Here is a 15744-nt window from a genome sequence, read left to right on the forward strand (position 1 = left end):
GCCCCAGCCTGTTGAGTCCATTGAGCAGTTTCAGGCTGCAATGGTTCAGAGGAGGCAGACAAAACACGGTGGCTGATGCTGGCATTTGCTGAGGATCAAGTTCAGTGAAATACACAATTAAAACTTCCCTAAATTTTCCAGAAACCAGCCCCTTGCTCACATCCAACTGGATAACCTAACATACATGACAGCCCTTTCACAAGGCTTTTTGTGGAAAAAAGAAAAAGCCAAACAAGCAAGCTAAAGGCTTGCTCAGGGGAGCAAAATTTAATCTCTGCCTTTATTTGCAAAATACAAAAAGATGAGATTATCCCAGCGCATGCCTGCATCAGCGGCATCTTCTGAGTGAAGAAGGTATCGATCCTGAAACACAGCCTGTAACCTCCAGCCTCCGCAGCTGAGCACACGCTTTTTACCAGCAGTATTCCTGCACTGGGGTACAGACATGCAAAAACTGTGGGGAACGTTAAAAAGGGGAATGGGGACTAAAACCTAGAGGCAGAACTCTCCCACAAATGTGAACCCCTTCTTTTTCAATGAGGAGAAGTAACGCTCACTTAGCAGCAAAGATTCACCCTCACCGAGGATGGTTTTCTCTCCTCCAAGAGGTACAATCAGTTCATATCCGACAAGAGGAAACACCCAGCTCAGGCAGCAACGCTTAAATATTAATGTTGCTATGATATTCCATATCGTATTTCTAAAACAGGCTGCAGAGTGCAAAAGAACATAAGTTGCAATAAATCTGAATTTTTGAACATTCAGTGGAGAAAACTGTGCAAAGCAAAGGAACCCAGTCCCAAAACACCATCCTCGAAAAAACTCCTATTCCACTCAGTTCTGTGGAGCGCAGCAAAATCAAGATCACAATTCATGGCCATTTTAGTGCTATAAAATATTTGGGACAAAAATGATTGCGGCAAACATATTCTGACATATTACTTACACACCACCGATTAGATAAAATGTATAATCTTTGTAATTCCACTCTGGAGGTCTTGGGCCTGCTTATTTCTGTGGGGGACATGTGGAGGGGAGTTATCCTGCCTGCACGTACACAAACCCTGTACTCGACACAGCTGCGTCACAGTTGTGGAATATCCCTATTACAAGTGAAAATTAAAACCTATAAAATAATATGGAGATTATAAAAATTGCGTTAAAACTGATAAGAGCTTTACTGATTTACTGACAATGAAAATATATAGCATTTTCTTGGTACGAACATTTATCAACACATGGCAACCCTGGACTAACTTGACATGTAAAATGATCAAAATGGATTATGAAATTTCTTCCATTCATTTCTATTGATTTTAGTTCTGATAAAATTCATCAGTGTGCAAAGGAACACTTGCGAGTGCCATTTCCAACCCCCCCCAAAATCCGGGCCAATTGCTGGCTGTGATTTTAGTACGAGATGGCAGTGCAGAATACCTCACCCTGTGTGTCAACGGCGAGCACACACAGATCCTACATCCCAAGAATGCTAAGTGCTGCATTAACTCTCAATTTTCACTTCTAAACTATGAAGCACTAAATTCTGAGCTGAAATGGGAAAGCATGGACAAAATTATGTTATGTTTATGAAGAAACATCTATCTGAACATTCTCCCCTTAAAAATAAACTTTTTCAAGGATAATCAAAGTTATTTTTGTAACTACTATAACAAACTGCCAGTGAAGGGACCATTTTTAATCAGTTTTATTGATTCATGCTTTCAGTTCTTGGTCAGTTAAAAACAAGGCACATTAAATACATCCTCTTATTGCTCTATAAATGCATGCGGCTCATTGTGTATATCAAAAGTAATAAATAATGGCAGTAAAAGACCAAGACAGTTATAAAAATGACTACCCAACCTCAAACACAGTATTTAACAGTTCAGTCTAGAACAGTAACCTCACAAAACACCTAAGTGCCATGTGTAAAACAGGCAATGCATATACATGTGTGCACATATGTACACACGTGTTTACACACATATATAAACACACTGCATGTACATGCATACCCTCCCCTCCAGGCATGCAGTTTATTTAAAATCCAAAATATTATGACATCCAGAAATCCAACTCCCACCTCAAAAACAAACAAAAAAAATCCCCCAAAAAAACCCAAACAAAAAAAACAACCCCACCATAAAAATCCCCCAAACAAAACAAAACCACCCAAACCAAACCAAAACACCAACCCCCCCAAAAAACCCAAAACACATTACTGGTTTTCCACCACAGCAATGCAAGACAGTGACACTGTACAACTCTTTCTATAGTACATTCACATGGACAGAAAATAAACCAAACAAACCAAAGCCAACATTCCTGAAAAGATGTGAGGTGATAAATAAATAGTTTTAGATTTTTTCCAGGTACAGATTTAGCTGTTTTAAGTAACACATGCAATCTTTACACAGGGTGGTCATACAAGATCTTGCTATGGCATACAAAGAGAAGAGAAGTATGACAATAAAGTGCCTAAGATGCAAAGCAAATTCCTATTGGAGGACACACATTGAGCCAGACAAATCCCACAGTCTCATCCTGTGCGCAGCATTACTAAAACAAGAGAACAAAGGGTATACTTTGGGTGCAAAGCAGAAAGTCCTGGCTTCACAGATAAACTTTTATTATTAATTCTTAACAGTGCCATTGATAAAGGAGAATTTTTCTTTGTAAATGTTGCAGATATTTTTCTTTATGTGGCCTGGAAGAGGTCTCCTTACTTACATTTTCTTCTTTTTTTTTTCTCTTTATTGTTAGTAGTAGAATCCTAAGCCCATTCCCTCCTGACTTTCCTCACTGAACCCAAACAACCTGTGTATCTTACATTCATTCCCATTCGTTTTAGCATTTTTAGCACCTGAATTTTTCATTTTTTTTGAAGGACTCTGTCTCTCCAGCCAAACATAACCTCAGTACTTACTACGCTCCATGTGAACACTCCTCAGCATCTCCATTTTGTGTACATAATCATCTTCCCTTTCAAAATATCAACACAATCCTTGCTGTTCAGTCCTGTACTGTTATTTTCCGTTAGTGAAGTGGTGACACTGGTTAAAATAGATTAGATTCTACAGAAGCAGAGAACCTAACACCTTGGAACTGCAGCTTTAAGTTGTAAATTGGTACTTAAAGAACATAACAGAATGACAAATTCATCAATAAACCATTCTTGTGGTTTTCCCTTCCTTGTTCTACATTAGGCAGGAGTCTTCCACCTGATCTTGACCCTAGTCAGTCCAACAACAGAAAGGCAAACAGACAGACACAACATGGTTGAAAGTAGCTCAAGTGAGTGATCCTATTCCCACCCCCCACTTCCCCCATCCCCCATTCATCTGAAAAATAGCTTTTTCACTTTTACAGACAATTTGGTATAATGCAAAACAAATTTCATTGTTTCACTCTGTGTTTGAGCATTTTTAAATGAAGAATTAAGACCATTATGCTACTGAAACCTACTACAGATCATCAGGGTTTGTCCAAAACTGGAAACACTATGAAGCCTTTTTACAGCATAAACCAACATCTGTTAGACTACACTATTTATTAAAGGAAGCTTATTTTTATTAATATGGGAGAAAGGAAAGCTGTCCCCATGCTTTTAAATAAATTATTAGCTATGGTGATTAATCAAGATGTCTTGTAGTTTTCCAGCTTCATACTGCCGATATTTTTGTCTGGCCAAGTATTGGCACCCCTGAAATAACAGAGCACTTTTGTTGAGCAAAACCAGCCACCTGCGGAACCTCACAATAGTTCTTCGCAACTGCTGCCTCAGAAAGTGTCAGTCTTGATCCTTTTGTGTTATTATCTCCAATCTAGACCACCAGCTTTCCCTGTCTCACTTTTGTTGAGCAGAGATCAACTTTTAAACTCTAAATATGTATTCACAAAATTGAATGCAATGCATTTAAAGGCAGGATGCACTTTCTGAGCATTGTTTTCTCTGAAGGTAAAGGTGATAGAGAAGTTAATGAACGAGACAGTTATGTGCACATGTGCTTGTGTGTGCACCCAAATCTCTCTAACCTGTATTCTTGAACTCTTGTTAATGAACCCCTGTGTCTAAAGAATACCCAATCCAAAAGGCCACATACTGGAATATTAAGAGCACAGAAAACCATTAAGAACAAAAACAAATGCACCAATATAGTTTTGTAAGAGCTACACCCATGGACAGACACCAGTCATCTGGAACAAGCAAGGCCAGTCAGAAGCACTGGAATGTTTTTTAGCAGAGATGCATCTCCATTAGCCATGGCTGTGAGCAGACATTGCATTCGAACTCACAGTCCACCACCGCTCCGGTCCACTGGAATCCCCACGCGCCGATGCAGATTCTCCTCAGCAGTCTTCATGAGCACAGCCAGCCGGCTTCCAGACACGTAGCCCTTCTGAATAGCACTCATGAGCTTAGGAGACAAGAGGGAGAGCACCCTGTTAACTCCTTTGCAAGGCAAATAAGAGAGGCAGAGGGTACAGCCCTCAGCAAGCAGCCAGAGTGACAGCAACCAACACCAGTCCATGGGCAGACACCACCAACCCCTGCTGCCCATGTGGCTTATGGGACATGGGACCCTGGCAGAGCTACACAGCTTGTTGCAATTGGTCCCTGCACAAGAGGCAGACAGGCACTGCTGGGTGTCCCACCCAAGGGCCACCCACAATGCTCCACTGTGAACAACGGCAGAGTTCATTGTTCTGTCCAAGAGCTATTAGCAAGTGTTAATGAATACACAGAACTGATTTTTCCATATATACAGCAAAAGAGCTGTATGGTTTCTGAGTTCATTTACATTTCCCTGAAATACCAGTGAAAGTTTTGGCCAGGCATGGGTGGCAGAAAGAGCAGATGTACCAAATACGATCCGCTTGGAAGTAACGGTGTGAGCCATGGTCAGCCCCAAGGGTTTTGCATATAAAAATGCATAGGACATCCATTTGAGAGGTGGTTTGTTGGGCTTTTTTTTTAATATCTGAAAGATGTAACTAACAGAACCCCATTTCTGATCCACCACTGATCCTAGACCATACCCTCTTTCATTTATATGCCTTTCTTTGTAGAGACAGCACACTTGACTTCCACAATTCTTTCAAATCCAAGTTCCTTTACAGACTTTTAAAACTAATTTGCCTTTAAGTCCTGGAAACTGGACATGGCTCTATTTTAACGAACACACACTAGTGCTAAGATTTTAGTTAATTCTTCTTTATCCCATGGATAAAGCAAGCATTAGACTTGAAATTACATGCAGCCAGCTTGTCAAAAACTACTATGGAAAGCAATTGGCACTTACAAAATGCAATTTCTTACTCCCATCCAGTGCTGAGAACCCTTCAGATTTCTTCCCCTCCATAGGAAAATCTATTAATTATATCTGCAGCTGGACCTATGCAAATGTGGCATCAACCCTGTCAAAACAGGGATTAGTAACTGGAGGGAAGAAGGTCAGAGGAAACTCTGCTTTGCAGACCCAGATGAGGCTGGGAAAACCTCCCTGCACTTTGAAGGCATTTACTGATCCTGTGCAGCCCTCAGGCAAGGCAGATATGGAGTTGGGAAGGAGAGGACCAACAGCAGGAAGAGCAGTAGCTACAGCCAGCAAGGGAAGCCCATGATCACTTGGGCTTTGTGTTCCCCATCACCTACCACCCCGCTTCCCGAGTGATCTCTACACACAGCAAGGGAGGTCCCAAGAGGACAGGCCCTGCCCTCACCCATGCACACTGCCTGGCAATACACTCTGCTACCAGTCCTGCATCTGTCTGATCTGACTATACCGCTGCATAGGAGAAGCCAGTAGCCACAAAGGTACAGAATTTTACAACAGTAACTGTGAAACTATACCAACTACAGTCTATTGGCATGCTTTTTCTGGGGAGAAGCAACCATAAAACGGTGGTTGCTGATGGCTGATCTCCTGGCACTGCCATGAAAAGAAGAGTATCTGATAAGTGGGCTGGTCAGGATCTGAAAGGAAATCTGCTGTTGGGAAAAAAGCTTTAACAAGGTTTTTTGGCTTTGCATACCAAAACTAGTTTCCAAGTTAGGGCCTCCTTTCCTGAGCATAAATGACAGCACCACTAAGCTTCAAGAAAACAGTCACTGCCATAGGACAGCATGATGTGCACCCAAACACCATCAGAACTCTGCCTTCCTGTCATGTAGGACAACCCCTTTGTCTTCCTGACCAACACAGGTACCTTTCTCTCTCTGAAAACTTGTAGGCATCAGTGTCTGATGGGATAGGTGCTCACCAGATTGTTACTGGAGTGACAGGAGTGACACAGGTACCTGCAGTTGGTTAAAGAAAGTGCTTGGCACTGCTCCGCTCCCAGTCTGCAGAGCTGTGCTGCCACCCTGGCACGCTGTGTTCCTATATTCTAATATAAATGTCCACAAATATTTGCACATGGCTTTCCACAAGCATCCTGTGGTAAAATGCAATTACTTGAAAGTTTTCAGAAAGCAAACACAAAAGCATTGGGAGCTGATATAACAGATCCATTAAAAAAAATTAAACAAACATTTAATGTATTTTGTTCCTTCCATTGCAACCTCCCATTAATTTTATTAGCACACTTCATCCTAGGCACTCAGCTGTGCAGGAGCAACCTGTGTGTTGCTCCCTGCCTCCTTGGTAAGGAGGTACACAGGCACAAGTGATCCTTACTGCAGTGCCAGTCACCAGTATTAAATATTCCAATTGTGAGCATAGGAGATGCCAACAGCCACAGTTAACACAGTTTTACAACAGTACCTTTGAAAATCTACCTAACCAGTGGCTTGCCCTTCATATTTTACAGATACAATGGTTTAGGGCACGCAACCCCAACTGAGGCTTTTTAGCACAGGGAAGCAAAAAAATCCAACAAGCCACCAAAAATCCACCACAGACATAATTACAAGTTGTTCCAAGTCTGTAAACACAGTGCATCCAAACTAGCCACATCATAGTTTAACACAGCCCTTACAGTGAAAGGTGGGTTCCCCCCATCAATTAAAAGTTTTCACATGAAGAGGGGTATAAAAAGGAGACCCTTTTCAATAGGTAAAAAAACAGCTGTGATTTTCTCTTTTATTTGAATCCGTAAGCATGAATTCCCAAAGCCATTGTTTCTTCTTCTGCCACTGCTGTTTGTTGGGGCAGGGGGTCCTGACTCTTTCCCCAGGTGAATTTCAGTTACCCAGCTAATTGCTGCATTTTAGGCAAATAAATAGTCCCTTTTTCTAATGCTGGACACAACCTGTGAAAATTTTCTGCATTTAGATGCAACAATACTGCTCTTATCTACAGCTCATCTCAAGAGAGACAATTACCATTTCCTCTGCCTTGATCTTGTTTGTTTAACTTGACACAGTGAAGAAAGGGCTGACATTGACCAAAATCCCCAGCATGAATTTATCTCATGTTCGGCATTCATCATTGCCACCATGCAGGGAAGACATGGCAGTCACTTGAAATACCACACCAAGGAAGACTCCACAAAAACAACACTGACTGGCAAACAGCATATGCACAAGAAACTGGGCAAACAAATATTTCCATAGTACCTTCTGCTTTATTTTAAATGCCCGCAAAAGACAGGTGCATGGGTTGTCAATGTAACATCTTCCATACAAGCTGAGGTACCCTTATTCAACCCAGGAGTTAAACCAGGGTTATAGGTTTATATACAAGCTGTGCTTTAACTACAAGTTTATTCTTTAAAATAGGTAAAATAGTTTAGAAACTACTAATCAAGTAACAGACCAAGATAAATGTCATATACCATGTGCCATATACCTTCCAATGGACAGTTTTATCATTTTGATTATACTTAAACCGCATTTCTGTATTATAAAGGGCCAAATTCAGGCCTGTACTGCAGTATACTTTGCAAATTGGAACTAGTTTTTGTGTCTCATTATTTCTGCACATGAAAAAAAAAATCCTTGAATTTCAAAGCTGCTTGTGGATGGTTGTGTGTGTCACTCACCTTGTGATCTGGAAAATAGCATCAACACTACAGCGTTTACTCAAGTAACACTCACCTAGTCTCCAACCCAGCCCTTAAACAGAGGGGAAAAAAGTTAAACACACCTTTGTTAAAGGTACAGCTTCTCTCGTAACAAAGAGACACCTACCTGCAGAAACTCATTGAGCTCAACCTGTCCATTTTTGTTCAGATCCACTTCATTTAGAATATCATGAAGAGTATTTTCAGCAATTTGCACACTGATGCTCTAGATAAATAAAAGCACAGAAGTACATCAGCTGCTCTGTTCAGTACTATTTATGCCACACTCTCAAATTTAGATAAGAAACTTGAAAAGGAAACCAAAAGAACACAGGGAAACATTACCTCCAAGACACGCTGCACATCCAGTATAGTAATAAACCCTTTCTTGTCCTTGTCAAACATGCGGAATCGCTTCTTGTACCTGGAAGATAAGGATTATCAGTGGGAAAAACTGCACTCAAAAGAATGACATGTATTAATTCCTAGCAGCATAGGGAACTCTTTTACTTTACTCACCTCTCAATATCTGAAGGCGCTAGACTGATTTCAGAGCTGTCTCTTAATTGATCTGATTTTACTTTGTAGCCCATTTCATAATAGAGAAATTTCTTAGCAGCTTCAAGTTCGTCCTACAAGAAAAAAAAGAAAAAATCTGTGTATCTGAGGAATAGAGAGCTCGCACACAATTATTTCTAATGTATTATTTAGAAGTTTCTTCCACTTAACTAGAATTTAAGGTCCAAAAATTAAGCAGATGGTAGCTGAGTAGTATTAAAAAAAAAACCCAACTTAATGCTTAGGCACTTTTTAGTCTTGAAAAGAGATATCAAGACTAGTAAAGACTTCTAATCACTGTGTAAACGCTTTAAGGACTATACACTGCCTTCAGTCACACATGGTGTATCTACCTGTTTCATGACAAATGGCAGTTGCAGTTCAGGCCTACAAAATGCCATTTAACTCACAGCTGATATCTTAGTGCAAGGTTTCACCTAACTGTCTAAAATCAGAAAGAAAAAAATCAGGAGGTTCAAAACCAAGCAGGTTCTTTTATGTTTTAAACTAGTTTTATGGATGGTAGTAAAACTGATTTCTTATCTGAAAGTTCGGTGGAAGGTCTTCCATAGCCAGGTTTTTAGTAAGTGATAAGCACTTAACACACATAGAGTACTGTAGAACAAAATTCCTTCTACAGCAATGGGTGCACCAAACACAGTTCTAAGAGTGATACAAGCATTTGTTATGCAGGCACCAACATTAAATAGTATGCACTGCAGAATGGCCGCAGCAGCAGTAAAAGATTCCTTAGGCACGTACATATAAGCCACTTAATCTAGCAAAGCCTTGTTTGTGAAGGCGTACTACCCTTAGACAGTTCAATACAAGCACAGAAATTAGCCCTAAAGTCCCAAACCAACAAAGACTTATTTAATGGTCTTACTGTAAGATCTAAATTAAAGAATGCTCTTCTGGATAGGCACTGAACTGCCTCGTCCATCGAGTCAAAATACAACATAGGCAAGATTGCTGTAAAAATGTAGCACTTCAAAATGGCCAAGACTGGTTACAGAAGAAATGCTCAGTAACTCAGTGGAAGTTTAGCCTCACTTGAAAGAGAAGGAGACTTTCCCGGAAGAAAGCCCAGCAGACAACTGGCGAATGTAGAGACTGTCTTGCTGGCCTTAGGGTACTCATGCAAGCACAGATAGTTTTGACAGTCCTACAGGTGCATGCAGCACGTGTTAATTTTCATTTCTGCAGGTTACAGTGAGAATATAATTACAGCTTAACTCCCCAACTATGGCTGCTGGAGCTAAGGCTGTCCATGCAACCCTAACATCATGTTAGTTTCAAACTCTTTGCTTTGTAAGCTTCCCATTTTCCAATCTATTGTTATGGAAGAATAAATACAGCTTTGTTTAATACAGTAAATTATTATATAAGCAAATCTTGTTTAGTAAGGGTGGGACACCTCTAAGTTCAGTCAAACACCTCCAACTATGAGGTTGCTTAATGTACACGCATAAAAACAATGCAGCTCACATTGGTGACACGATGGTAGCCCTTTCTTTGTGCACTCCTGTAGGGAGGGCTTTAGGATCACAGAAGGTCTCTGGCTAGCAAGATTCAAAGAAGCTCCTTCCAGAATGTTAATCACATTTCTATCTTGCTAAAGCATTTCATGAACAGTCTGAAGTAAACTTCCCATCCCCTTTGGAGCCGAAGAGCTAGGTGAGCATTTACAGGTTCTTTTTGTTTCAGAGTGAAAGAAGTCCCAAACCACAGGTCCCATGTGGTTACAGCACTGGTTGCGCTACCTCTCCTCCACCATATTCAGGACAGCATTACACATGCAGCCTCTTTTTGTGACAACAGAAAGAATTGAAAATCGGTAACTTACATGACATGATGGTTCAGCAGGGGCAAGATACATGTCAGTAAGTGGGATGTCTACATCTAAGCTTAGATCTCCACAGATCCAAGGTACTCCTGTCAGTTTGTGGAGGTCTAAGCAGGGTTGTAGGGTGCAGTTCAATGCACACAGCAGATGCCTTCATTAGGGTAAGTGATCTTTACTACAGAGCAGGCACACGGAAACCAGCTTAGACAGAGACAGCCTGTTATCAGGACTGCAAGTAACAGTAAGATGAGTCCCACATGGTTTGTCTGGGCACAGACCCACTGTGGGCGAAGGAAGGTAACAGTGACATTAAGTGTTAATTTATTACAAAGAATTATGCAAACTCAGTATCATCACTTCTCAAAATACACAGCAGACAAAAAGGAGTGACACATATTACAAGATCCTCCTTTTCTGAGGCAGACCTATGGAAAAGTGTCAGTAAACAAAATAACTGTATAGGAATAGTATAGTAATGCCAAGTCCGCTTTCATTTTTAAAATTTGGGAACAACAGGACACAGATCTTCACTTTCCCCTCCACCCTCCAGCCAATGCCAACTCATTTCACAGCTATTTTGATAAAGTCTTTATAGTGAAATATGCCAAGTGAATCATTCTCTTGGGAAGAAAGCATCACTTGAAGTTTTCTATTCAACTAATTTAGATCGTTAACATGGAAACTACTTAAGAAGAACAAAACGGTTTCAGATGAAAAAGGCCCTTTGTACCTTTTTTTTCTGCTCACTCCAGTTAAGTTCTTTTCCCATTATATCTACGATTCTTGGCAGGGCTTCCTCTGCAGCCTGCACATTCAGAAAGGCCAAGCGAGTACGTCGGGAAATCATATCCACTGCTGTGCGAGCATACTCTTTGACACCATAGACAACCTAGAACAATAAGAGAAGGGGAAAAAGTGCAGATGAGAAAGCAAACGGGCACTGTCAGAAATTACATTTAGCATCACAAACCATCCTGCTAGGTTGGCTATAAAAAATGAAAATGTTCCCACCCAAGCAGGCAGAGTGTTCAAAATGCTTGGGGCATCTTATAAAGCAACATTAAGTGTTCCTTGGGACGTTTTATAAAATGCACCTGGCATCAAACATGTATAGATGAAATAAAAAATAGCTACTATATAATTACAAATGTTTAATTTTTAAAAAAATATATTAATATGTGTATATGCAAACAAAAATAAAGCATGCTCCAGAGAAGGAGAAAAACAAGAACAGGAAAAAAAGTCTGTATCTGACCAAAGGAAAAGGCTTAAGGAGATGTTTTAGAGAGCAAGACAAACCTGCTCTAGAACCTGCTTATCCCAAGAAGAGAAGTGAGAACATCATGTAGTTTTTCCACATACCTCAGCTTCAATATAAGGAAATTCAGATACAAGACGCTTTCCAACAATAGGCCATCTCTTTCCTGTAACTTGGGCTATTTTGGCCACCTCAAAAGCTTTGTCGCCATATGTCGAAGCTAGATGCTGAGCCACCTATGGAGTTGAAAACAAATTCAATAGGCTTTTGAAAGCACATCAAATGCACACATTTTTCTTGTCAATTCTCTTGTCACCAGTAACAAATAGGCTGAAGAGGGTATTAGATTTTGATTGTGTGGGAGGAAACTATTTGTGTTGAGAATGGGTTAGGCCAGCACTGACACCACTATGTATGTATCAGTGTAACTGTGACTAATGATGCTCCAATTCTTCTGCTGCGCTGTGATCATATCTGAGGTACAGATTTTTTTGGGGCTCAAAGGAAGACAGATCCTAGGATGTTGTAACATTTTAAAGCAGGAAACAGTCAAAATTAGGAGGAAGGAAAAAGGGAAGAACAATTATTACATTTTTTTTTCCCCAGCTAGGTAATATGCTCTTATCAGGTTCAACAGACATTTGAACAAGTTATTCTGGTATTAGATTAAGTGGAAAAACAAAACCCTCCAACAAAGAAACATCAGAGCATCAACTGACACCATGACTCACCTCACTTTCAAGTCCATAGTCTTGGACCAACCTAATGTAGAGAGTGGGACTCCAGTCCTCAGCCCCTTGTAGCTGCAGTCCGAGAGTTTTACTGGAACCTGCCTTCAAGTTGTGTGCCTCAACAGCTGCATCAATGGCATCCTTTGCCATGGCACGGTAGGTTGTCCACTTCCCACCTGTAACCACACATTTACCCCTTTATTTGGGGAAAGCAAGGGGAACACCAAGTTGGTATATAATATATATATTTTGTAGATCATATCACTCTTATTAGCTTGCTCCAGTAAGCCAGTCATACTAGTACTGGCACATGATTATCTGGCTACAGGAGCATGAAGGATTGTCCTGGAACAAGAAAAGGATTTGAATAAAAGACATGGGGTAAACCCAACAACACTATACTTCAAGAGAACCTCCTACTTTAAGAGTACCTGCTATTGTGACAAGGCCACTATTGCTAATAGCAACAACATGATTCCGGCATATCGACTGTGTGTCTTTGGAGTTGGGGTCTGTGACCAGGGGACGAATGCCACTCCATGCTGCCAGCACGTCTCCTCTTCTCACTGTCCGGAACAAAAGATCAGCTAATCAGCCAGGAACTGATAGGTATTTACCTCATATCACTCCTGTGGTCTTTGTGGCATTGCCTCTAAGTAGATATTCACTGTGAAACAATGACTGCACCACACCATGCTTGTTAGCTGAGCAACAAAAAAAAAAAAAAAATGGAGATGATCCTCCAAAGTAATGGAATAAACTGAGCTACAGAACTAAATTCAGCACTGTCCTGAGTAGTACCAGTAATATTCTCTAGCCCAAAGCAAAGTCAGAGAAGTCTGGTTTTCACAGTGGTTAAAAATCCAACAGAACAGAGATATCCTGATAACTGATCAATCAAGAGAGATTCAACTGCCAAACTCACCCATCGCCTCAAAAAAACCCCAATGCTGTTCCTGCTGCCTGTCCAGTTACAAGTAAATCCCTAAAGCCAACCCTGACTTCTTGGTAAACTTGGAAGAAGAGAGCCTGAAGGCACCAGGTAGTCACAAAAGCCCTTAGCAGTTGTAGGAAAATACCTTAGCCTCTGAAAGTCTCTCTCAAAAAAAAAAAAATATATATATACATATATACACATACATATACATATATACATAAAAGAAAATGAAATCAACAGATTTTAATGAAATTAATTCTGTTGCTTATTAAGCTTGCAATAGAAAAACTGGCCAAATTTGCTTTATGCTGGAGCCTTTGGAACATTTTTTTTTAAATACAACTTTCAAATAAATGATAATTGAAAATCAGTAAAAGGGTGTAAAAATATCCCCCAAAGAACACAAAATAGATTTCAGAAATCAATGGTGCTCTGCCAGCATGTTTAACCTGCCAAAATGAAGTGTTAATCACAGAAATAAGATTCCATATTACGTTTATAAACTAATGAAACTAGAAAAAGCAGCATGCGTGACACTATAATTAAACAGTTGGAACTCATCCAAGCCTGTGTAAGTTGATAACCCTGGCACTGTCTCTGGCAGCTAAAAGGCAGGTCTGCAGCAAGTTGATATGGCCAGCACAGTTGTTAATTCAATAACAAGCAATCTATAAACACTGCTAATTGCATATGTGAAAAGCAGCACACACCTAGGTAGGTTTCATTCAAAAGAATTAACCACTTCATAATGTACTTCTGTAAAATACCTTATAAAATCTCTGTCTTACCTTTACCAGCTATGTTGCTGGCCCACCACACCTACCTACATTGACTTCTACTCACAAAGCTTAAAGGTATATTTCCTGAGGACTTCTTCTGAAGTTCACACAATACAGGCCAATCAATTATTCACTTCAGAAAACAAGTAATGTAGCATTTCTAACCTCTGGATAGCAAGTTTTCCTAAATCTAAGGATGCTGCAATGTTCCTCCTAACCAAGTACTTTTCAGATTTATTTTAATGCTGCTATACAACAGAAATACAGAAGTACAAATGCTTTCATAGAAGAAAAAAATTACTAAGAAAGAAAAAACCCTCTCTTCTTTAAATCACCATCAAGTCAAAGCAGGCCAGTTTCTTGCAACAAATGTGTTCTCAGCTCAGCTGCTGAAAGGAACAACTGGCACCAAGTAATTTTTATAAATTCTCCTCTTGCACTGAACACTGACACTATTAGATATTTACCATATCAAGAAGAGTCAACTCTTAAGAATAAAGTGCCTAGAAAACTGGAAATAAAAACAAAGACATGGGAAAAGTCTTTTTTAGGAAAAACAGGTGAATTATCTGATGTACTCATCATGATGTATGGTGGAACCATTCCAGTTCTGCAAAACCTTTCATCTCCCACCTGGAGAGGCCAGAATACAGGTGTGTATTGAAAGGCACCATTTTATAGCTCTGAAACATAGCTCATGATGATACTTACGTCCTGCTAGTTTTAGGAACAACCAGATGCACAAGAACCACAGTTATCAGACCCACAGAAGGATAGAATGCACTCGAAATGCCACAAACTCACCCACACCTTCCCAGGTTAAAACTAAGTGGGCAAAGGTTTACCTTCAACATCAGCACTAAGGTAGTTACGCACTTCATTCAAAATGAAATTTATATCTTCCTCTGTTGGTATTGGATGGGAAGTAACATCGGTCGGGCTATCCGTGGTCCCTGCAATAGTCATCTTCTCCCATGGCAGGAAGAAAATCACTCTGCCGTCACTGGTGGCTGGGTCAAGCAGACCCATATGATCAGGGCTGAAATGAAGGATGGACATGGTTCAAAACAGGGCAGGCATCACCAGGTTTTCTGTTCCTGCACACCTTGTACCTCATATAAAGTATCAGAATGTTACCTTCGTTCCTAGGTCAAATGATTAAAAATAAAATAAAAATAAAATAAAATCAAAGATTTCACCCGACTTTAAAAAGTAGTCCCAGATTTTTAAGAAATAGGGCACCTGAAAGTGATGTTCTTTTTTTGCTTTGTTAAGCAGGTTAGCAGACCACAACCTTAAATCTAGTGACCAGGCCTTTGGCATCTCACCTCTCCATTCACTCTGGAAAGTTGTGTTCATTGGAATTTCAAATACAAACATTTGGTAATTTTAAAACAGCAATTACTTGAAACTCTTTATGGAATGAAAAACTGCTTTTGATAAAAAAAAGGCCAATCTTTTATATTATGCCTCAAAAGAAAGGGAAGGCTGAAACAGAATACACATTTAAATGGAAGAAAAAGAACAGAACCCTAGTTCTGTTTTGATGCATCTAAGTATATAACAAGAAAAATTAAAAATTAAGTATTATTAACCTCGGTTCTCAACTATCTGTGTCCTAAACAGAG

At 40.0% G+C, this 15744-nt stretch overlaps 1 protein-coding gene across 2 annotated transcripts in view; it reads right to left on the minus strand.

The window, feature by feature from the left end:
- Positions 1 to 1688: 1688 nt before the first annotated feature.
- The window catches only part of GPD2 (glycerol-3-phosphate dehydrogenase 2), a 63704-nt gene continuing 49648 nt past the window's right edge, over positions 1689 to 15744 (minus strand). For both annotated transcript variants that reach the window (XM_005153733.3, XM_031053343.2), the window contains exons 9-17: positions 14962 to 15155; positions 12832 to 12966; positions 12401 to 12576; positions 11774 to 11905; positions 11142 to 11300; positions 8527 to 8639; positions 8353 to 8431; positions 8135 to 8233; positions 1689 to 4418 (exon numbers count right to left, since the gene is read on the minus strand). In XM_005153733.3, coding sequence (XP_005153790.1) covers positions 4293 to 4418; positions 8135 to 8233; positions 8353 to 8431; positions 8527 to 8639; positions 11142 to 11300; positions 11774 to 11905; positions 12401 to 12576; positions 12832 to 12966; positions 14962 to 15155 — 1213 coding nt within the window. In that variant the 3' untranslated portion in view covers positions 1689 to 4292. The remainder of the gene's footprint in view (positions 4419 to 8134; positions 8234 to 8352; positions 8432 to 8526; positions 8640 to 11141; positions 11301 to 11773; positions 11906 to 12400; positions 12577 to 12831; positions 12967 to 14961; positions 15156 to 15744) is intronic.

Source organism: Melopsittacus undulatus, chromosome 4 (assembly GCF_012275295.1).
Source record: "Melopsittacus undulatus isolate bMelUnd1 chromosome 4, bMelUnd1.mat.Z, whole genome shotgun sequence".
Classification (NCBI taxonomy): domain Eukaryota; kingdom Metazoa; phylum Chordata; class Aves; order Psittaciformes; family Psittaculidae; genus Melopsittacus; species Melopsittacus undulatus.